General features: G+C 37.6%; 1 protein-coding gene across 21 annotated transcripts in view; it reads right to left on the bottom strand.

Annotated features, from left to right (window-relative positions):
* The window catches only part of IFT80 (intraflagellar transport 80), a 139,968-nt gene that overhangs the window by 12,263 nt on the left and 102,679 nt on the right, over positions 1-25,026 (bottom strand). For all 21 annotated transcript variants that reach the window (XM_070582984.1, XM_070582988.1, XM_070582996.1 and 18 more), the window contains 8 exons: positions 24,711-24,785; positions 21,800-21,963; positions 10,943-11,007; positions 7,425-7,560; positions 6,859-7,006; positions 5,560-5,731; positions 4,545-4,634; positions 4,277-4,449 (listed from right to left, as the gene is read on the bottom strand). In XM_070582984.1, the coding sequence (XP_070439085.1) occupies positions 4,277-4,449; positions 4,545-4,634; positions 5,560-5,731; positions 6,859-7,006; positions 7,425-7,560; positions 10,943-11,007; positions 21,800-21,963; positions 24,711-24,785 (1,023 nt within the window). The remainder of the gene's footprint in view (positions 1-4,276; positions 4,450-4,544; positions 4,635-5,559; positions 5,732-6,858; positions 7,007-7,424; positions 7,561-10,942; positions 11,008-21,799; positions 21,964-24,710; positions 24,786-25,026) is intronic.

Below are 25,026 nucleotides of genomic sequence, written 5' to 3'. Positions count from 1 at the left end.
TTCTACCATTGTGGTAGGAAAAGATGCTTGATATGATTTCAATCTTATTAAATTTATTGAGACTTGTTTTGTTTCCCAACATATGGTCTATCTTTGGGACTGTTCCATGTGCAGTTAAGAAGAATGAGTATTTTGCTACTTTGGGATGGAATGTTATATACATACCTATTAAGTTCACCTGCTCCAGTGTTTCCTTTGAGCCCAATGTCTCCTTGTTGACTTTCTGTCTGGATGATCTATGCATTGATGTAAGTGGGGTGTTAAAGTCCCCTGCTATTACTGTGTTGCTGTCAATTTCCCCCTTTAGGTCTATTAATAGTTGCTTTATATACTTTGGTGCTTCTATGTTAGGTGCACATATTGATAAGTGTTATGTCTTCTTGGGCGAATGTCCCTTTTATCATTATATAATGTCCACTTTGTCTCATTATCTTTTTTGGGCTTGAAGTCTATTTTGTCTGATGTAAGTATGGCTACATCCACTTTCTTTTGGTTGCCATTTACTTAGAGTATCATCTTCCATCCCTTCACTCTGAGCCTATGTTTGTCTTTAGAGCTGAGATGGGGCTCCTGGAGGCAGCATATTGTTGGGTCTTGTTTTTCAATCCATCCAGCTACTCTGAGTCTTTTGACTGGGCAGTTCAATCCATTTATGTTTACATTGATTATTGATATATGAGACCTTAATACTGTTATTTTATCTTTTGTTTTCGGTTTTTCTATATTCCCATTGTTTCTTTTTCCTTGTATTTCTGTCTGCCATTTCAGTCTGTTGGTTTTCTGTGATGCATTTCTCAGTTTCCTCTTTTTCTGTGATTTGTGACTCTCCTCTGATATTTTTGTTTTGTACTTACCATGAGGCTTGTATAAAAGATCTCATAGATGAGATAGTCCTTTTCTGCTAATAGCATCTTATCTCCATCAGCCTATGCAGGTTCTGTCCTTTTCCTTCCATGTTTTTGTTGTCACAAATTATCCTTTTTTATGTTGTGAGTTTGTTGTGGTTTTACTTATTTTTGATGCTTTCTTTGCCTTTATGTTATAATTAAGTGTTTACTTACCTATTCTCATAGAGAGCTCAATTTTCTGATTCTCGCTGTCTGTTGATCACTTGCTCAAAGCTGCATAAGCTTTTGCCTTTTTGTTTCAGGTAAGAGGACTCCTTCCAACATTTCTTATATGGCAGGCCTAGTGGCGATGAGGTCCCTCAGCTTTTGTTTGTCTGGGAAAGCCTTTATTCCTCCTCCATATCTGAAGGATAACTTTGCTGGACAGGGTATTCTTGGCTGACAGTTTTTATCTTTCAATATTTTGAATATATCATTCCACTCTGTCCTGGCCTGTAGAGTTTCTGCTGAGAAATCTGCTGATAGCCTGGTGGGGGTTCCTTTGTATGCTATTTTCTCTGGCTGCTCTTAATATTCCTCCTTTGTTGTTGACTTTTGGCAGTTTTAATGTAAAGTGCCTTGAAGAAGGTCTTTTTGCATTGAGATAATTAGGGGTTCTATTAGCTTTATGGACTTGTATATCCAGTTCCTTCCCCAGTTTTGGGAAGTTCTCAGCTGTTATTTCTTTGAATAAACTCTCTGCTCCTTTCTCCCACTCTTCTCCTTCTGGGATACCCATTGTCCTTATGTTGCTTTTCCTGAGTTGGATATTTCTCCGTTTTCTTCATTTAAAAAAAATCTTAGTTCTTTCTCCTCTTCCACCTGAATCATTTCTAGATCTGTCTTCAAGCTTGCGAATCCCTTCTTCCATATGGTCTGCTATATTTCCAATGCTTTCTAGTTTTTTTCATCTCATTAATTGTGTTCTTTATCTCCAGAATTTCTGGGGTTTTTTTAGTTTCAGTCTCTTTGGTGAAGTGCTCCTTCTGTTGATTTTATTCCTGAGCTCACTGAACTGTCTTTCTGAGTTTTCTTGTAACTCACTGAGTTTCTTCATGACAGCTATTTTGAACTCTCTGTCAGTTAGATCGCAATCTTCTGTGATTTCCAGTTTGGTCTCTAGAGGGTTGTCGTTTTACTTCTGTTTTGTGTGTTGCTGTGCTTCCTCATGGTGGGTGATGAGTTCATCCCCCGCCAGCACATTCATGGTGGTACCCACCTTTCTTCTTTGGGCACGGCTTTGGTTACTTTGATTCTGAGCTGCTTCTGCTTGCATTTCAGAGCCTGCAGTTTCCACCCTCCACTGCCTCTGCCAGAGGCATCGTCAATGCCCTCTTGTGCTGCTTGTGCCTGCGAGGTTGCTGCTGCCTTGCTGCTTATGACGTCCCCGCAGTTGTGGGTGTCGCCACTGGGGTCACAGGCTGCAAGCACCTCTGCTGCTTCCAGGGTCGCCTGGGTCTCGTGTTTCTCCACTGGCTCTCTGTGGGCTCTCCATGGGCTCGGGTGCTGCTGCCCCGTGCACCACCTGTGCTGCTGCTCCCAGGTTATCTGGGGGTGCTGGCAGTACCATTACCAGAGGCACTCGGTTCATGGGTGTTGCTGCCAGTGAACAAGTCCCGGGGTCTTGTGTGCAGCCCCTGCTGCTGGTAGGGCTGGTGTCAGGAGTGCCGCCATTAAGGGATGGGTCACAGGTACTGCTGTGAGTCCTGAAGCATCAGGTTGCGGGTGCCACCCGCTACTGCTGGGGGAGGGGCAGGGGCTGAGCCACGAGTGAAGCTGCTGCTCCTGCTGCCTCTCATCTCTCTCTCCCATGCACTTTTTGAAACCTCAGGTCAGGGAACCACCATCCCTGCTGGAATATCTGTGTTTTGGATGCAGCTCTTGCTTTTGGAAAGTCTTGGGTTGCTGCTGCCTGGGGAGAAGTTGACGGCTGGGTTGCTGGCACTGCTGTGTTTCCTGAAGTCTCAGATCATGAGTGCCACCCACCACCCCTTGGGGAGGAGCAGAGGCTAAGCTGCAAGTGCCAACATAAATATTTTCTCAAAAATACTGGTTATAAATATGCTATATTCTTCCCTCTTTCTCATAGAACTCATAGCTTGGTAACAGTATATACAACTTTCTATTAGTTATTTAATATAGAGTTCAAAAAATATTATTCATACTATCTCTTTCCAGACTAGTTACTTTAAATTTTATGAATTCTGAATAAATTGAGGACAAGGACAATGGCTTATTCATGTTTATAAAACCAAAGACATGTTTCATGATCCTTTGTACAGCTAAACAATGACAATGAATTTATATAAATAAAGGAAAGAAACAGAGTGGCTGAATTGTATGAAGTGTCTAGATCATTAGTGCATAAATAAAGAGACTACAGTATGTCAATAACAAAATTAACCATCTGTCATTTTTGTTACTTCTATTCAATGGAAAGACAGAAATAGGATATCTATAAAAATTCTAATCTAAGGGAACTAGAAATAAGAGGCCTATAATTGGAAGATTTATGGGTCATTTTTGAGTCCAGAGAAAAATGATAAAAGACATTCTGAATGTGGAAACGTAAGCATGTCAATTTTATAACATAGTAAGTTCAGGTGTCTATAAGCACTACAACCTTGTTCACTGAGATACATACCTGAGAGAATGAGTAGAGAAACCTAATATGTCAGGGAGAAGAGCAGCATGCCACTCTGTCTCAGAAAGCAATCTGTCCCAAAGCCTTATGCTGGGGGAAAGTTACTACTGACCACTCCTCATTACAAATGCTTTCATCTTTCTTCCTTAGCATCACAAATCTCTCTTGGCCCTTCTCTCTGCTTGTCTGACTGCTTTATCTCAACCTTTCAGCGGATATTTCTTCTTTCACCCATCCCATAAATGTCTTTAATGTCTTCTATGCCATACATCCCACAGGCAATTGCATCCACTCTTCTGGCTTCAACTACTATTCATTTGCTGACGACTCCTTAATCTACATCTCCAGTTCAAATTCCTCATGAGCTCCAGCTCCATTAATCAACTACATATTATCACATATTTCTTCACAAATAGTTCAAATCCAACATGCCTAAAACTGACTCATTATATGCCCTTCCAAATCTGCTAATATTAATACCACGATCTAATTAGTGAAATCAGAAATTTGGGAGACTTCCTAGACTCTCTTTTCTTCTTCACACTCCAACTACCAATCAATGACAAGTTGAAAGAAGGCATGAACCTTTAATTGCAAACTATTCACAAATACAAATGGGAATAAATTCTTCAGTGATATTATAAAACTATTAAGTACAGTGGAAAATGTAATTTACTAAGTGGTAGACAGAAGAATACATTAAGATCAGTCAGGTTTTAGAATTGATGAAAAATATTTTTATTACCTTTCCCAGTTGTAGAGATTAATATTGATCTGGATGGCTTGATAAACAAGACCAGCCTGAAGAAGTATTATTTCAGCTTCCTGCATGTTCCCACTAAACATTAATATGTGGGCCATTTTTGATTCTTTAGATGGAAGATCTTTTATAAAATTGATGTATTGAACCTTATCAATCTAAAAAAAAAATTTGAAGTGGATAGTAAAAGAAATACAATAAATTATGGTAAGAAAAAACACACAACATATACACATAAGTAAATATTATTTACTTCACCAATTGCTGCGTAGGCTATTTCTGCAGTAGTCATATCTCGATTAGCAACTGCCATAGCAGCTAGGCAAGCCCACATGGTTTGTTCCTAAAGTGAAAGAAAAGAACAACTATTTTAACTACATAGCTGAACTGCCTTAAACAGTGATTTAAAATATAATAAAATTCTATTTTAATGAAAAATAAAAAATTACTGAGCATGGCACTGGAAAAACTAATAATTTAATAAATTAATAATGTGGAAATTTCACTGTGGCACTTCGTTAAAATAATAACACATAGAGAACCGCTTTTGAATAAAATTGTTTTGAAAATTTTCATTTCTAATTACCAAAGATTTATTTTTGAATTTATGATATACTTTTACGGTAACTCAAAGTTATAAACTCTCCAGCTTTTTGATGAGATGTGAAAGAATGTAACTTACCGGGAACCAGAGAAATAGTGAGGTTCTCAGACAATGCTAATATACCAAATTGCCACCAACAACCCATTGTAAGGAAAGGCATCTGAAAGTCATTTCACAAATGTGTATTCTAAGGGATGTTAACCAATGTAAAATAGAACAGTTCTGTGGTCAAATATGTTTGGAAAATACTGGATTCACCAAGTTGGGAAATGCTGACCTAAAGTATAGGTTCTTAACCTTGGCTGTACAAACCATCTAAGGAACTTAAAAAATACGCCTAGCATCACCCCAGATCTAATAAATTAGAATGTCTGGAGGGGAGAGGGGGAGAGCTTGGGAATCTGACTTATAAAAAAAGTTTCACAGGAGATTTTTATATGTGCCAGTATGGGAAAACAACTCACTTAAATTAAAACTACTTCAGAGAATAAATCACACAGCAACGTCTACCCCCCTGTATCACTCATGTCTTCACTGATTAAAAAAAATGTGATCCCATTTTGTAATTTTTCCAGCTCTTAGCTGTTAGCATTTCTCATTTTGCACGAAGATATTGAGCAAACTAATAAACAATAAACAAATATGGATCTGAAATTTAAGGTACCTTAACAAAGCGACAAAGTCTTACAGCATCTTCCCATTTAGAACTGCTTACATACTCATGGAGAATGGCAGGATACGGTGATATGCTGATGTGAACCAGGGAGCCATCAGCTCTTCTTATAGTTACCTGATTTCCAACAAAACTTACAATATGGGGATTTTTACTAAATTCACTGTTGAAAAAAAGCAAAGTGCAATTTATATTCTGAGCAAAATTTTTCGTATACATTAAATTTCAAGAGTTGACTCCTGACATATATATGAAGTCTCCAACCTCCAAAACGCACTCCCAAAAAACTTAACTCCAGGGAGAATGTATACATTCAAGTAAACATTTGAATCTAACCTGCTATACGCACTCAGAGCAAAGCGTACAAACTTAAACATGACAAAAATTATTACATATTTGAGAGCTATGCCTAAAAGCATTTGAAACAAACGTTTTTTCCTAAGTCTTCAGGCAAATCACACAAATGATTAAATCACTTAGCTTCAGCTTTTAAAAGTATAAACCATTGAAAATTAAGCTGATTCCAAGATTATTTTCTCATAACAAAAAAGAGTTGAACTTTGAGTAAAGAGACTAACTTCTCTTCATTAATTTAAATACTTTTTAAATGATGCTTCTTTGGTTTTGCTAAGATTGTGAACTTGAATATTAAAAATGAACTCAAAGTATATTTGAAAGTTAAGCTAAGGTTTGGACTTCGAGAAGCTTTTGTATTCCTATTTTGTCAAGGGTGAAAGATCTCCTTGCTATTTCTTAGAGAACTTAGGAATATAAATACATTTAATTTTCTGACACATAAAAAAATTTTTAAAACTTTTCAGCAATCTTATATATATTTTTTCTATCTTTAATATTAATTTAAAAATTCAATTCTAGAGACACATACATTCCTGCAAGTCTTAGAGTCAATAATAATCTGGGACAGAATAAAGGTTGTCACAAGGTTGTGTATCATTGAAAAAATTTGAGTGCCTATACTAAAATCACTAAACAACATTGAAAAAAACTACCTGACTTACTATTAAACAACATTAAGCTTGAAAACTATGTTCATATAAGGAAAATTGTATCATATAAGGAACAAACAAATAAATATAATAGTATTATATGACGCTTTCAACTTGATTCCATTACTTAAATCTCATTAAGCTACCTTTAGCTGAACAATTTACTTAGTTGACTGAGTAAAGTGAAAGATAACCTTGCAGGATTGCAATTAGAGGCAAAAACATGACATTTTATTAGAGTTTTAGTTACCACAATAAACAATTCTAAGCAGTAAAATATTACCTTGCATCCCTTTCAAATAATGTTTTAGGCAAAATGTCTCTGTCCACATAAACCGTATTGGGGTAATACCACACTGTAAAGCGAGTATCTTGAAGTCCACAAAGGATATTGCAAGTATCACTCCATGCCAAAGTATGCACCATTGTTCCTTATTTTAAAAAGAATGTTAATGTACTATTAATTCCACTATAAAAGTATTAAAAATACGTATTTAAAATCAGCTGACATACAAGACCCCATCTAATTTCTGGTAGGTATGAGTCTATTTTCTGATCATATAATGGTGAAAACAAATGCAAAAATTCACATAAGATTTTATGGAAATATTTGAATATTATACCCAGAACCATTATATTTTTAATTTGCAAGTCTTTCTTTTAATGCCAATTTAGCTGTAGCAGCTAAAGACTTGCTATTAAAATAGAGTTAAGTAGTTAAGAAATATTATGAGACCAAACCGTTATTCATAGATTCATTCAAACAAGTAAGCTATTTAGTATAATATATGACAGACCTAAAGAAAACTGAAAGTAATCCAAATTTTAAATGTATTACAATTATTTTACCAAGTTTGATAATTTGTTCTTCCTTCCCAAATCGTTTCACTGAGGTGATATAGAGATCTCTATTTTTATCAATGAAAGCAATTTTTCTATCATTGGTAAGTCCCTTTTGATCCAGAGCAATTTCCAAAACTTCATTCTAAAATTAAAAAAATAAAAATACTGGATTAGCTTTAGTACTTGACATCAAATCATTTTTAATTATTTAATTACAAGACTATTTGTTTGTTAAAGATCAATTAAATACCACTCCTCTACTTATAATGATAAAATGTCTATTAAATAATTTTGAACTGCTAATATACTAATAATTCAAAAGCAAGAGTGTAGTTACTTTTTTTCTTTTTACAAGGGAAAGATGCCCCTTAAAACACTATAAAATACTGTATGTTTTGAAACTCTGTAAGCTGAGAAACTCTTCTCTCTGTCTTCCTGCCCTTCCTCTGGCAGAGAGGGTGGAAAGGGTGAGGCAAGTCTGGGTATCACGCGAGAGATCTACTTTATTAGTAAGTTCATCATACCAAAATTTACTCTAAGTAGTTTGCCTATATTTTAAAGATCTGTAAGAACAGATTTGTGGAAATACATTATGCTTTTAGAGCCTTAAAATTTTTTTTTTTTTTTTAAAGATTTTATTTTTTCCTTTTTCTCCCCAAAGCCCCCCAGTACATAGTTGTATATTTCTCGTTGTGGGTGCTTCTAGTTGTGGTATGTGGGACGCTGCCTCAGCGTGGTCTGACGAGCAGTGCCATGTCTGCGCCCAGGATTCGAACCAACGAAACACTGGGCCGCCTGCAGTGGAGTGCGCGAACTTAACCACTCGGCCACGGGGCCAGCCCCTAGAGCCTTAAATTTTATAGATTCTTTCACATTCATTTCAGGTGAAACAGGAAACAATCTTGTGACGTAGGTATTATTATACTTACTTGGCAGATGAGAACACTTGAGATCCATAGCCATTAAGGAATTCTGCTCAGAAAAAGATGGTAACAAGCATATCTAGAATTTACAACCCAGACTTCTGACTGCAAATTGGTGCTCTGTCCACAATAGCAAAGTATTTCTGGAATATTGCATTAATCTATTACACTATTGTAGTAGCTAGTGAAATAAATTTCCTTAAAAACTTGGAAATGGTTCAGTGTGGATTCATTTCAGTTCAATCCAAGAAGGATTTATTTACTGCTTACTATGTCTGAAGACTTGCTAGGATCTGTGAATTCAACAAGAATCGTGATCATACCGCCAAGTTATCATATCTAAGTATTCTATCATAACACCTTTAAAATAACAAAACAAAACACATTTATAGCCTTACCCAAGTCAATGGATCAGGATAAGCCATACACCAGCTCATAACACATGTAAAAAAAAAATCTTCTCTATGGTATTACAGAATACCACAGTTTGTGTCTTAAGGAAGAAAAGAATTTTCTTCCATCTATATCAAGATATGCATGAAATATAACTCTAGGTATTTTCAAAATGGAAACTTTTCAGAGAAACTGATCTTTACATTAATGAACTGCTTATCATCACCATCAAAAGTACCTAGTATATTTTTCTAAATACTGTTAAACAGATATAATTCTCCTAAGAAATTCGAAATCAAAGATGGATAATAATGACACCTATGTACATAGTAAAGGAGATGTTTCCTCCTTCTCATTCCCTCTTCATTGAACAGGAATTCCCCATTTTCCTGTTGTCCAGTTCTACCACGTCCACTTTTGTTCTGTTCCTTCTGGATCACTCATTACAGCAGGACATGGAATCAGCTTCAAGTTCATTTGAACTTTCTTCCATGCCCTACACTAATATTTATTTAATGAAAGACAAACTTGAGTTCTAGTTTTGGCTCTGTTATTCATTGGGAAGATCTTGGGTTTTAGTATCTTCATATATAAAGTGAAACAGATTAAGTGATTTTTTTCCATTATTCTATAGAATATAAAATTTTAAAATCCTTTTCAGGGGGCGGCCCAGTGGCACAGTGGTTAAGTGCGCACGTTCCACTTTGGTGGTCCGGGGTTTACCGGTTCAGATCCCGGGTGCGGACATGGCACCGCTTGGCAAGCCATGCTGTGGTAGGTGGCCCACCTATAAAGTACAGGAAGATGGGCATGGATGTTAGCTCAGGGCCAGTCTTCCTCAGCAAAAAGAGGAGGATTGGCAGGAGACGTTAGCTTAGGGCTAATCTTCCTCAAAAAAGTAAATAAAATCCTTTTCATTATATATAAGGAAAAGAGATAAAAATGTCCTGTATAACTGAGTGAAGTAGGAGATGAGGAAGCCCCCTCCATTCTTATAATAATGAAATGGTAAATTTCTTACACTTAGGAAAAGAGTTCTGGAAAAAGAATGATCACATTAAAAGAAATGTTTATTAAATCTTATTAAATGACTCTCATTTCAAACCTATTAACAAATAATGACTGCATCTTAAAAAGCTGAGAAATTTATTCCCTTTTCATATGCTTAATCCTACTGAAAAGGAAAAGTTGTGCTTACATAGCCTTGACTTTAAATGATTATAATGGAGAGATTGTGGAGAAACAGGGCATCTCACGTGTTACTAGTGGGAACATAAACTGATACAATCTCTTTGTAACAGAACTTAACAACAATTATTAAAATTACAAATTTTGCATATTTTTGCTCATATCCTTTGACCTGGCAACATTTCAAAAATTTATTCCACAGATTCAGTAACACATGTGCAAGAAGACATACATGCAAGGTAAGTCATCTTGGCAACACTGTAATAGCAAAAGACTGGAAACAACTTAAATGTCTGTCACTTGGGCACAGGCTGAATAAATTCTGGTACACCCATAAAACGTTGTACTATACGGTGGGAGGAATAAAGGATTGGGAAAGCACTTTATGTATTGATACGGAAAAAAGTCTCCAGAAATAGAGTGTTGCATGAGAAAAGCAAGGTACAGAGCTGTATGTTACATTTTTTAAAAGAGGGAGAAAAGAACATATACGGGTTTTGTTTGTATATGCACTAAAGATCTCTGGAAAGATACGAAGAGATTAATAACGGTGGTTACTTATTTGGTGGAAAGGAATTGTATTGATGAGGAACAGACTTAGTAGGAAGACTTTTTCACTGTATACTTTCTTAAAACCTAAGAAAATGCTGGCTAAGGAAAGGTCAATGGGAAAACTGCAACGTATTTAGAAATATAAATACATTTTTATTCACTGATAGGTGCTAAAAGTTTAACCAAGAAAGAACATTTTATAGAAAAGCAGTAACGAGCCTGGACGATAGACACACAAGTCAGATTCCTTACTCAATTAATTTGCTAATATAGCTTCCTATTACAGAGCTTACTAGTGCTGAGGATTCAATTATGACATTTTTAGGTAGAATACTCTATGTAGAATGCACACTTGTTTAAATATAAAATTAATTTCCATGTTTTCTTCCTTAAAATGAAAACATTAATTTTAAAAAGAAAGTAAATAAATAATGGCTATTTATATTAGAAATACCTAACGTCCATTACCTTATGTGAAAGAAGCTTCCCATCACCTAATGGTTTTCCAGTTGATGCCTCAAAGAGAAAGATTACTTGAAAAAAAGTAAAGCGTTAGTTAATATATTATAATAGAATTTTTACTGGCAAATTTCAATGGAGTTATCAGAATCCTAATGGAAACATAGAATTAGAATTGTTATTAATGGTATGGCATCAATGCTCCACAGGATCAACAATGGCAAATACAAATCTGAATGTAATTTGTAGTTTTCATAAATCTGATTTAGACCAATATAACATCACAGACAGTTATATTTCACAAAGGAAAAATGTGTTGAGTTTCTACTCTAATACCAGGCAATGTGTTATTGTTCTCCGTGGTCAGTATACTATTGTGGTATAACAAATAACCTGTCTGGTCTTTGTCCTGGGTTCCTGGCAGGGAACTTCAACAAATCTTGAATTTCCTGAGTGATAGGAGTGTCTTTGTCATGCTAATGGGGAGAATCTTGGTGGGCCCCTGGCTGGCTTCAGGATGGGGGCTGGTCCCCAGAAAGCATGTGATGCAAGAGTTTGGACTTCCAGTTCCCTGACCTCTGAGGATGGGAGAAGGGGGAAAATTGAGTTCAACCGCATAGCCAATGATTTAATTAATCATGCCTATGTAATAAAACCCCATAAAACTCTGGACCCCAAAGCTGGGCAGCACTTCCTCACTGGCGAGCACTGTGATGTGCTGGGAGGATGGTGTGCCCTGATTCCATGAGGAGAGGGCACAGAAGCTCTGTAGTGCTTCCCAGGCCTCACCCTATGTGTGTTCTTTATAATAAAACCATAACTGTAAGCATAGTGCCTTCCTGAGATCTGTGAGTCATTCTAGCAAATTATCCAACTTGAAGGGGCCACAGGAACCCCTGAATTTGTAGCCAGTCAATGAGAAAAGTGGGTGGCCTTGGGACTCTCTGAGACTTGCAGCCAGTATCTGAAGTGAGGGAAGTCTTGTGGAAGACTTTGCCCTTAGTTTTGGCATCTGTGCTAACTGCAGGTTGTTAGTGTTAGAAATTAATTGTAGAAAACTCGGTTGGGGTAAAAATGAAATAGCTACTGTCAGGAAACTTGGGATGCACGAGACCAACCTTAACTCACTGAAACATATGGTTTGGAAAGAGAAAGGACCAAACGGCAGGGGATGAGGAACCTTTGATTCTTGAGATGCCACAGGAGACAGCAGCTAAGTTGCAATTGTAACCACAGGCCCTCTATCACCAGTTCAACTGACCCCATCTATCAACAGAGTAATTGACAGTTGTTTTTCAGGAACTGAGAGTCGATCTCTTGTCCAGTTCAGGCATGTTGAGACCACCAACCCATCAACCGGGCCTGCACAAAGGCCGAATAAGTGACCCTTTTGACGTCAGGGAGCTGAAAACTCCACCCTCAGGTCATACGAACACCATCATTTTGTGAACACACGTCCTGTGAAGAGTCAGGGAGCTTGACTGTGCTTGCGCAGATCATCAGTCACCCGGCTTCCCCTCACCTCCAGTCATCTAGGTCCACACTTCAGGCCACCCTGCCCTTTTATCCCATAAACTTTGCCGCAAGCCCTGGAGGGGCGGACAGATTAGAGAGCTTTGGCCTCCTGTCTCCTTGCGGGTCAACCCTGCAATGAAGCCTTTTCTCTTCTCAAAAGCGGCTGCCATAATGATTGGCTTTTTTAATGGACATTGGGCACAGAACCACTCTTTGTGCATTACATAATCAGCTGATGGAGTTAAAAGTTACCTACAGAATTCTGAGATGATAGCTCTATCTCCTGGGAAGGTGACTCACTAATGCATAAGAAAGTGCAAAATAATAAGAAAATGCAAAATAATAAGAAAAGGAAACACGCAATCCCTTGGTTATTATCATCTCTAATAGCTAAAAAAAGTAAGAGATTGGCCCAATATAGATTCTGGCCAGTCTGAATTATAGCCTTTAGTCTCAGAGCCCATACTGAAGGAATGTGTTAGAGAAGATCCTAATTCTGGTTGGCTTGAGGTACAGCCACTATCCTCAGAGTCGTTTCTAAAGGAAAAAGTTACACTGAAACAAATCATGAAAAAGCCTAAAATAATTCCCAAGAAAATGGCAACAGACAGAGGGGAGCATCAAGGCACTCATCCCAGCAGAGTGGAAATCTTTAAGTGGTTACTAAGAAATGCGACGAATAAAGCAAACACAGATGGGGTAAAACACAGAGGTTGGGGGAACTGATGGAAGTCCCTGCTCGTTCCCCAGCACTGGAGGCCTCCAAACAAATCTGCTTTATTCATCCTAGTTTGGAGGAATTTGGAAAGCTGCAAGGCAAAATAGCAAAGAGATAGCTCACCTTCAATTGCCTGGGGCGATGGTTCCCCAATTTAATCAAGATACCAATTGATAAAAAGGCCAGGATTCCCGGCTCAACACCCTGCTGGGGACCAAAGGCCTTATCCACAGGAATGGGCAAAATGGTCAGGGGGTGGAGAAGAGCAGTTTCTAAGACTCAGTGACATGGGAGTCCCATACACTATGGTACCAAAACCCATTGGTGAAACCCTAATGGGGGCTACAATTCAACCGAGAGAATACAGAAATGCAAGGGTTAATGGGGGCTACAATTAAATTGAGAGAATTTCAGACATGCAAGGGTTAATGAAAACTGGAGTGTTTACACAGGCTTTATGTGAAAACACTGTGCTCTACCTCAATGTTTTATGGGACTGGACATTATGTCTGACTAGGGGACACTCTCCCTACCTAGTATTGTAAAACTAAAACCTGTTGGCAAAGTCCTAATGGCAGCCAATCAGACTGAGAGGATAAAGAGATGCAAGAGCTATTGGGATTAAGGTGAAAGTCTGAATGAAAATTATGTGAAGTCGTTGTATCTTTTTTTACCTGAATTTTATTATGAGGATGGATATTGTGCCTAGCTGGGGAATGTTTCTCTTATCATGTATTGTAAAACAGAAAGTGTGAAAAATCTGCCCTTCAAACAATGTTAATTGGACATGCAAAATAGGAATGAATGAGATTGCCAAACACACACAGACCTTTAATATCACATAGTATAGAAGAGAGGCTGGAGCGCTGGTATGGACGAATTCTCTGTATAATAGTCCTATGCGGAGTGTGGACTGGAGCTTACGGCAAAAGCCTGTGCACTTCCCAGTGACAACTACTGGAACTTTGGACAAGAGAATTTCCATCAGAAGGGCAATGACTAGCTTGTCACCAGCATTCATTGAAACTGCCCCTGTGGCTGAAGGACATAAAAGAACCTCGATGCCTGAAATACCCATTCTGCCTTGGGTGATGTTGAAGAAAGGCTCTAATGAGGAGGGCAGTGCCCAGGAGGGCCCCGTAATAAAACGGAAACGGTTTGTGCCGGAACACACTGCCAGGGGATGCACGGAGTCACACAGTGCACTCATGAGCAGGGGGACGCTTCTCCCCAGGCCTGGCTTTGGAACCGTGGGAGGAGCTGCAGGATTCTATCAGCACTTGGAGGGTGCCCTATCCACAGCTCTCCAGCGACCACCGAACAGCTGCTTGGTTTATGGACGGCAGTTTCAACACGAACAGACAGCATTCTGGTTGGAAGGCCCCCACTCTGATTGAAAAAGCTAAAAACAAGTTAGCTTGGTGAGCTGTGTTGCATGCTGTTTACCCTGTGTTTGGAATTTTACCTATTCTGAGGCGCTGGCCAAAGGCATGCTCACAAGGTCAGGCAGAAGGGCAACGGAAGACTGGCCCATTGAAGGAAAGCCCTGTGGGACACGGCCCTGTGGACATCACCATGGGAATCTGAGGGGTGCAGTAAAGAGCCATGTCAGTGCCCATCAGAAGAACCCTTCTCAGCACCAAAGGGTGATTAGAACTGACGAGCAGATACCCCAATGCGCTCATTTGAGGTGGCCGCCTGGGTCCACGAAATGAGTGGACGTTGGGGGCTGCAGCAATGCAGAGATGGGCTCAATCTAGACATACTCCTCTTGGGTCCTCTGAGGCACAAAATGCCAACAAGAACTGTTGTGTCTGCCAGCAAGAGACTGCAGATGGCTATAGGGAGATTCCCTGGGGGAAGCGCCTGCACAGAGCTACAAGTCAGACTGACGCTGCTAGTCACGGGCGAACTACAGGTGGGTCCTCACAGGAATACACGCTGACTCTGGACTGGGCTTTGCTTACCCAGTGTAGATGCAAACGCTCAGCGCAGTATAAAAGAACTGGAACAGAAGATTCCATACCCATCTGGACCCCTGAGGCACATCTCTTTAGGCTGAGGAACACGCTTTACAGACCATCATGTCCGACGATGGCAGAGAGAGATCTTCCTCAGAGTAATAGTTTGATAAAGAATTGGAATGGGCAATTAAAGAGTGGTCACATAAAAGGAAGGGAGAGGGAACACAAGCATGAAGAACTGGTCTACGAGTTCACGAGTGTGTACTCACACTCAACATGAGGGAGCACTACATGGAGGGGGTCCCCACTGGATAGATTCCTCTGCATTTCCAGTGGAAATGCGGAATAGAGGATGTGGAGAGGATGCTAGTGTGACTGTGCAATTCTTCTCATGGAGGGAGGATGCTGGTATGACAAGTATACTTTTTTCTTTCTTTTCCATGTCACCTTTTCTTTTTCTTACAACACAGTGGTCTCAGGACCAAGGCTGCAACTACAAATGCCAGAAGCAGAGATGATTCCTAGGCAAGAAATTCTAACTACACTTTTAAGTCTTTATATGTGAATTTATAATGGCCTGATGGGGTGGGTTGTTCTGTCACTTCATCTGGCAAATTTGCAGTTAACAGTGAATGCAGCTATATTGCTTAATAGTAGAGACAGCCCACTGGTTCTGTATAAATGGAAAGAAGAAGAAATGACAGTTGAGAATAAGGAATGAATAAATGGGTATGCAATGAGGGAAATCCAACATCACACTAATGTTTCAAAAGAGGCTCAGAGCAAGAGATGATATTGTTTCTTAGTTCAAGTATACCAGATGTCTAAAAAGGTGAAGCCATTCATTGCTGAGACCCCACCTGCCTTTGCAACCTGACAAGGCTGAATGGAATTCTACATATCCGAGCGGCCTCGCTCTGGAAGACGTTTTGGTTACACAATGTGATGATGGACTGGATTAAGTAATAATGACTAGTGGGACTCCAGTGATATGCCATTGTCTTTTGACTTCTATCTTTCAGTATGGAGCAAAAGTGGCATGGTTGGTAAGACTGTCATACTGATGGTCAAATGTCTTAGGAACGTCCGAGTTAAAAGCTTCCTCTCCCTACCCCACAGTGGCTCCTCCACACATGAAGCAGGAACAACCCTTTGCTGTAAGGGATCCATGGTCAAAGGCCAGGGGATGACCTGCGATATAAGAAATCATTTATTTGGGCTTTGTCCTAAGCTCCTGGTAGGGACCTTCAAAAAGCCTGGAATTTCCTGAGCGATCAGAGTGTCTTTGTACAGAGTGAGGTGACTCTCACTGGGCCCCGAGCTAGCTTCAGGGCAGGGGCTGGTTGCCACAAAGACCAAAGACAGGATTAGAGGTTGGGATTTCTAGCTGTCTCCCCAATGCTGACCTCTGGAGCCTGAGTTCAATCACATGGCCAATGATTCAATTGATCATGCCTAATCAATCATGTAATAAAACAAAACAAGAAAACCTCTGGACACCAAAAGCTCAGTCATCTCCCGGTTGGTGGACACACTGACATGCTGGGAGGGAGGGAGGCTGACCTGATCTCAGGAGGAGAGGGCTCAGAGGTTCCCAGGCATCACCCTAACGTATCCGTTATGATCAAACTACAATCACAAACACCAAAAAACTTTCCTGAGTTGAGTCATTCTAGCAAATTGTTGAACCTGAGGTAGCCATGGGAACCCCTGCATGTGTAGCCAGTTGGTCAGCAGTACAGGTGGCCTAGGACCCCCTGAGACTTGCAGCTGCTATCTGAAGCAAGGGCAGTCCTGCAGAGGACTTTGCCCCTGTGCTTTGGGGCCTGCACTAACTCCAGGAAGTCAGCATCAGAACTGAACTGAGTACACCCAGGTGGGGTAAAAACAGATTACCAACAACTGAGAATCTCCTTAAGTAATCAACATTATATTACAAATTGATATTCATGGCCTTACTGTAGAATGCTTGACTTAAAGCTCCACAGCACCAGAATCTTTGGCTTGGCTCAGAACTTTGGATTCAGGTTGGAGAGGTTTTAAAGAAACTTTATTTGTCACAAACACTTGCTTTGGGAGCTCAGCTGGCTTCCAGTTTGAGAATTTCCCTGAACTCCTGAGGGAAGGTTCCAGAACTATCCTCCCCATATCTTCAGTAAGCCCCTTAATTGTTAAGAATTATCTTAGGAAATCGAATACATGCAAATTAGATGCAGTTTGTAAAATAACTACTTTTTAAATTGGATCACAATTATTTTACCATTACTTCTAAATTACTTTTCTTTTGAGAGTTATTGCAATGATTTCTTTTCTTAACTGATAGCTGAGGGAAATAGCTCCCCTATTGAAATTGGGCAGATATTTTGAAGTTAAATATTTTCCATAGATTATTGAGAGTTGGTTTTAAGACAGACAAAACATTTGTTTGGAAGCCATGAGATAGATATGAAATATTCATTGAGATAACATAAATTTTTAAAAATGAAACCTTTGGTAACTTTTGTTGTAACAGCTCTATTCGCTCCCATTTATCTCCAGTTACTTGCCCTCCCTGGTCCTCACCTCCCACCCTCTGATTTCAGGGGAATGAGTATGTGGTGCTCACACCACTCCACTCCTACCACATTCTTTACCTATACATTCTCATTCTACCCGCCCAGCTTTCCCCAAGATATTATGCGATCAACTCGCCTCACTCTCTTCTGTACCTTTACCTACTCCTTTTTTTCTGGTTCATTCTCAGTATACACACACTTTGAAGTCACCTTCACTAAAAAAAAGAATTTCTCCCCCACTCTCAAGTAATCTCTTAATTCCTTACCTCTCTTTAATGCTAGACTTTCTGAAACAACAGTCATTTCAGCTTTTACAACTCCTACTCACTCTTCAACCTATTACAACTTGCCTTTCAGCCTCACTACAGTGATGCAAAGACTCTTGTGTGGATCACCGATGACCCTATGTTGTCAAATCAAGGAGTATTTTTAGTCTGGATTTCCCAGCAGCACTGGATGCTCCCGACCATCTATCCTTTTCCCTGAAACTCTTATGTGGGCTACACATAAGTTTGCTCCTGACTCTCTCCTATTTTGGACCATGCCTCATTCACTTTCCCTAGTTGCTTCATGTCTGGTGACTCTCGTTCCTAAGATTTTGTTTTAGATCACCTTTTCACACTAAACACTTTCCCTGATTTCATCTACTTTCATGACATCAATCTTATCTAAATAACGGTAATTTAAAGTTCTCTATTTCCAACCCCACCTTTCTCTGATGTTCTGAAGTAGGTCAAGTTGTAAAAATTACAAAGGATGTTGTATGGAAGAAGCCGGGAGCAAATGCTCCCTCTGCCCCCTTCTCTGTTTTACCAAAGGCTTCTCCTAGTCTCAGACATGACAGTGGGACTGGTAGCTGTTCTGTTCTCTTTTAAAAAGATTGTCACGGGGGAGAGAGGGAGATTGTTGGAATGTTTTGGTGATTCCCTTTAAGTGATTTCCAAATTACTCCAGCCCAACATTCATTCCAGAGTAATTTTATATGCCTGAACATACACATAGGATTACAAAAATGAAAATACAGAAATGACATAACAAGACAGAAGTGGCACAAGTAGTCAGCAAAAATTCGGATACTTAGACACATCATGAAAATACTAAGATATGTTTAAGATTATACTTAAATTTCAGACGATCACACTTTCAGTATATTGATTATTAGCTATTAGCAAATCTTAGGATGTTAAGTTTGAGGTCACTGGCTATATTTACAGAAGAAATCATGTCATAACAATAAGTTATGTTCTAAAATTGCTGAGAAAAATGAAAAAATACTGTAACAGAATTTTTAATTAAGTATAGAAAAATGCTTTGGGCTTGGCTAAACCCAGTTATTTTCCTAGTGATACAAACTAACACCACTTTTTTAAATAAAAGACTTCCACCCTTTTCCTGAGTGCACATTTTACAAAGAGCTGGAGGTATATGGATGGCCTTGTCTACTTCTTTCCCCAACTGTAAGTGGCCCTGATCTACAGGAGGCTGGACCTGTATTTTAGTGTTAGGATGCAACAGAAACCAGAGGAAAGAACAACTAAGGAGCTGGGAGCTGAAAGAGTTGCTTCTAAACATAAGTAACTGCTCTCTCACTTCTACTTCCCCGATACCAGACACTTGTTTCAAATAGTCACCCACACTAATATCACAGCTTATCTGTGCAAGGCGGATGGGGAGAAGAAGTCAAAACAGTACCTCTACTATTTAATCAAGAACCCAAAGGGGTATCTGAATCCATCTAAAATGTATTTATTGAGCATCTACTATAACAGAGTACTGTGGTTGGTACGAGAATCCTGCCTCTCAACGAGCTGCCAAATTAGGGAGGAATTACTGAGTTCACATGTGGATGGCCCCCTTGAAAGGAAATTTTTCAGGTTAAAGATTCCAGGTACTTCAATTGTGTTTTCTATTGTTAGCATATACTTAAATTTAGCCACCAATGAATACTAGTTTCTTTATAAAGGAACATAAGGAAAATATTTTCCCTCTCATTTTATATCATTTCTACAGTAAATTTGTTTTAGTTCTTTTCATTTTCTGTTTACAGCAAAATGGAATTATATGATTATCCTGTTCAACAATCGTAAGTAAAAGATAATTTACTGGCAGATAAATGCATATTTCTGAAAATGTTCATAATTCTTTCTAGCTCTAAAGTTCTATGAAATATCAAAGAATTCAAGAATAATGAAATGTGTTTCAGATGTTAATTAACTACAAAAAAATTCAGATTAAGGTATACTCAGTTGGAAACATACTTTATTATAGCTTCTATCTAAAATATGTGGTATTGAATAAGAAAAGTACAGACAACTTAGTGATCGCTGGGATTTTCAAATTTAAGTTTACTGAAGACAAAAATCTGACTTCCATTTTATTAACAGTTACGCAGCCATCTCAAATTTGTCTGCTATCTAGATACTACTTTATTTCATTCTCTTTTCTTCTTTTTTAGCCAGAGAGGAAGTCTTTTAAAAACAAAACAATTACCAAATGTCCTCTCTCAAAGAAGGCAGGAAGAGATGGAACAGTTCTATTTAGGAGAATTCTGTTTCCTACCACGATGAAAGGTGATGCTGTCTGAGATCACTAAACAGTGAGGCGCGGGGCAGTTCTCTAGCCCCTGAATTAGGCCTTCTACAATGTGAACTAGCAAAATTAACAGTCAGGGCAGATTTCTTTTGTAATGGGTCACAGTAATGAGCAATGTTTAGCTATATGTATTAACAGAGAAAAACAATGATTTCATATTTTCCCACCAGGCTTTAAGGATAACTCCCTCTCCCCTCACTAGCTCCTCTTCCTCTTACCCATCTCTGAATGTTGATGTGCTCAGTCTTTGGGCCTCTTGTCTGTCTGTCCTCCCTTTCTAGGTGATTCCATTTGCTGCCAGGGTTCCACCTGTACACCAATGAATCCCAAATTTATGCCTCTAGTCCCCACTGTCTCCTGAACCCTGGACGCTTTTATCCTATTGCTTACTCTCCATCCCTACTTGGACATCTAAAAAGTATTTAAACTTCCATGACCAACGTAGAACTCTTGGTTAGTGGATTTCCTCTAAACTTCCTCCCTCCCCTTCGTCCATCTCATTCATTCAGGATAAAAACCTCGGATGGTATGCTTACCTCCTCTCTTTCTCTCATGCCAACATCCTGACCATGGCCAAGTCTATACATGATCAGCCTCCTGCTTATCCATCTCTCTGTCCTCTCCTACAACTCTCTGCCCAGCTCACGTTGACCTAGTCTCACAGCCCTCCAGCAGTTTCTTTTACGTGCTAATCATTCTCATCTCAGAACCCTTGCACTTGCTTGTCCTATAGTCATTCCCCACTGCATCTCCTGAATTCTCTATCCCCTCACCAGTTTTAACGTTCTTCACAGCACGTATCATAAGCCAACTACTTATCATATATTTGCTTGTTTATTTGTCTGCCTTAGTCACTACTGTATCCTCAACTTCTAGAAAGGAATTTGGCATATGGTAAGTACTCAGTAATAATTGTTGTTAAAGTGTTGTTGTGATATAGCAATACCTTAATAAAAAGGTTTCACTGTACAATGGAATTCCAAAACACCTGACATATATTTATTTATAAATACTAATGTGGTCTAGATTTTCATATGAAAATTTAAAATTATTTATAACTTTCTTCTACTTCATTAATTAAAATATATATAAATATAAAAATATTTATATAAATATATATAAGCAAAACAAATAGTACAATGAAGCACAATATTTACTATGTTACCAAAAGAAGAAAAAAGGATTATTAAAAAGATCAATAAACTTAAAAATTAACATACATTTTTAGCACTCACAGTCTTGAATTAAAACACTCTAACAACAGCTGCTGAATATTTAAAGATTTATTCCTTACCACTAAGCTCTCATGTTGTGATACCTATTTGTTCCATCAATTGGGTATAATATGACAACTTTAGTTCTTTAATTAATTCATACTTAGGACAAATTAGGAAGCTCTTCATTCTTTCACGTAAAGTTAACACATTAATGGATGAGAAAATGAAAGTTAATTTATGAAAATTTTACAGTGTTAACACATTTCATGGAAATGTGCCATGGAAAATTATAAAAATGCACTTACTTTTTTCATCAGCTTTGTCTTTTATTGCTATGGTATCATTACTCAGAGAAACAGTCTGTGCATTCAGAATATCTGTTCTCATTCCAGGAAATTTTGGAGAAGAAATGAAGCGCCCTTCATAAGAATATAAATAAATACCACCACCATCTAGAAGAAGAAAATGTCTAAAAAATAAAGAAGAAAAATATATTCTCTAATAGTTTACTATATTTTCACTTTTATATTAGAGAATTTTATCCTTTGGAAAAATCTAAATCTTACAATTAAAATAGTAAGTACATAGATATAAAAACAACCTGAAAAGTAAACATTGGTTGTTTTGGTTTGTTTCCTAGTTTTTGGTTTTTGGTGGAGGTAGGGAGAAGAAAAATGAAAACGTCTATAATCACCAGCCTAAATACTAAAATTTGACTCCTTTTATATTATACTTGCAATTCATTTCCTTTCCTAAAGAAGCATCTCTATACAAAGGCAATAAAAAAAAAATCTCATAATTTATAATTCGGTGATTTTAATGCCAGATACTATTTGTTTCATAAAACAGTATCAATACATATTTCACAATTAAAGATTATGCTAAAGATAATTAAAGATCAAATACTGGTTAAAGTCCAAAACAGTGAAAATGACTCAAAAGTTAACATCAGGACCAGCATTTATTAAAATAAGATGTCTTGATTTTCAAATAATATGATAACCATCAGTAAGTGTATTCATATCTAAAAAACACATTTCTTTATAGCAGGACTCGGGTTCCTTTGCTGTGTTGACAGCTATACTCAAGGCATAGGGTTCTGTCTGGTTAATTTGTTACTAAGTCTACATGTAAATATTTTATGGATATTTTTTCCTTTGAAAATTTATGAACATTGCAAACAACAATTCAAACAATACAAAGAAAGCAAAAGATCTCTTGCAATCCTATCTCCATAGAGATGACTTATGGCAATGTATGTGCATACTATAACTTTACTTACTTAACTCGTTCCTGATGGACATTTATTTCAAATTATTCACTGTTTTAAACAATGTCTAGAGTCTATACACATCTCTGTATGTCTACCTTACTTATTTCCTTAGTACAACTTTTAGAAATGCAATAATTGGATCAAAGGGTGTATACTTTAAAAAATTTAATATATACTGTTAAACTGCCCTCTGAAAGGTTGCAATGATTTATACTTATATTACTGCTATACTGGAGTGCCTGTTTCCTCAATGCTGAACGTATTACTTTTTAAAATCTTATGTTCAAGGTTTTAATATCCTTGATTCAGAACTATTTCTTGATTCAGGAATTGCTAATTATTCTTTTTTGGTATGGAAACAAATAGGAAATAAACACTAAAACCATTGAAAAGTTAGTATATAACAAGTACCAAATATATACAATTAAATTAATACTTAAATATTGTGTGTAGTTTGTTTAATTGAAGGGTTTGGCCTGTACACACTAGTACATGAAAACAATATTTGCTAATGTTATCTAAGTGACACATCATATTAGTATATATTTTTTCTTTGTCTCAGTACTAAAAGCATTTTCTCTTCTAAACAAGACACTACAGCTTTTAACCTCCTTGTGAGTGAAGATCATGTTTCAAGGGGCAAACATTTCTCTATGTACTAAGACCAGCAATAGGCAGTAAATAAAATATTCTTTAATTACCTAATCATGAGTGCCATTAACATGTGCTTTACTAAGAGCATATTCAATAAACATATTTATAGATAATGTATAACTAAATAAATTTATTTGGAACTGTTTGAGTAAAAATAATTTCAGAAATATATCTTTTTAGATAGTTGATATCTTATTGTTTAAGTAGCAAAGATGTCTTTTTGTTTTAAAAATTTATGATATAACTAACTAAATAAATCATTTCAATTTCATTAAGCAGATGATACAAAATTTGACAATTTTTTCTTAATCACTCAAGGTCATCAACATGATGATCGCACTCTTCAGTAACTGTTTAACTGACAGCTTTTTATACTTTACTCCAGGTTTCATTGGGCTGTAGCTTTCTAAGTCTGACCTCTGATTCAGTAGGGTATCACTGTACTTGATAGATTGATTGTTTTCATGGAAAAGTGTAGGTTCCTGAGTAATAGCTATTCCTACTTTACTCCTGTTAATTGGCCTGGAGTTTCTTAGTCCTGTATACACTGAAGGTCTTGGGAGAGAATATTATTTTTCAAACTTCAGGCCACAGCCTAGTAGTAGCTCATAATATCAATGAGTTTCAATCAATATTTAAAAACAAAAACAGAACAGAATAAAAATAGGGAGACCATGAGGTCACAACTACTTCATAGTAATTTGCCTGTTTCACTCTCATTCTCTCATGTCATTACATCATTACTCTGATGATTACTTGTAATAAGCTTATTCTCATCATTTTAAATAAATACCTTTTAAATTTCTCAATTTTAACTTCTAGTATAGTAAATGCTGATAAATATAACCCACATATAATCCTCAAGACGGATAAGGAAGAAGGACCTGGTCACCCATTTCTGAAAAAACTGGCCGTGAAAACCCTAAGAAGAGCAGCAGAACATTGTCTGATGTAGCGCCAGAAGGTGAGAGGATGGCACAGAAAGACCGGGCAGCGTTCCGCTCTGCTGTCCACAGACCCGCCAGGAGTTGGAATCAACTCAGCGTCACTGACAACAATCCTCAATCACTTTTTAAGAATGTAAAGAAATTCCGAGACCAAAAAGTTTCAAACCACTGATCTAAGAGCTTATTCTCTTATTTTTTTTCTTTAAAAATAAATAGTAGAAACAGAATGATTCCAAATGACTAAGGCACCATTCTGTAGACAGCAAGCTTTAAGGAGTGCTTTACTGCAATTCGAAATATTTTAACCCCAAATTCAAGAGTCAAAAATGATAAACAATTTACCTTTCTGCCTGAAGAATTAAACTAACAGTTCCTTCTTTGAGATCAAATATAAGTGGTGTATTCCAGTTCTTTGTACTAAAAGACAAATAAAATGGATATTTATTAATATTTAAAATACCAAATACTTTTTAATAAGTAGACATATACTCTTTTTAAATAGAATCTTCAGTTTTACAGTAACTTTTTATGTATTTCTGTTATAGTACTTGGCGAATTGTTCTAAAATTATTCACTTACATGTCTGTATTCCTGACTAGAAAGCAGACCGTGTACCCAGCACCTAGCAGATAGTAAGCATTCAATAAATGTTTATTCT

The sequence above is a fragment of the Equus przewalskii genome, chromosome 18, assembly GCF_037783145.1.
Source record: "Equus przewalskii isolate Varuska chromosome 18, EquPr2, whole genome shotgun sequence".
NCBI classification, from domain to species: Eukaryota; Metazoa; Chordata; class Mammalia; order Perissodactyla; family Equidae; genus Equus; species Equus przewalskii.
The sequence above is the reverse complement of the archived record's forward strand: the minus strand, read 5'-3'. Positions and strand labels throughout refer to the sequence as shown.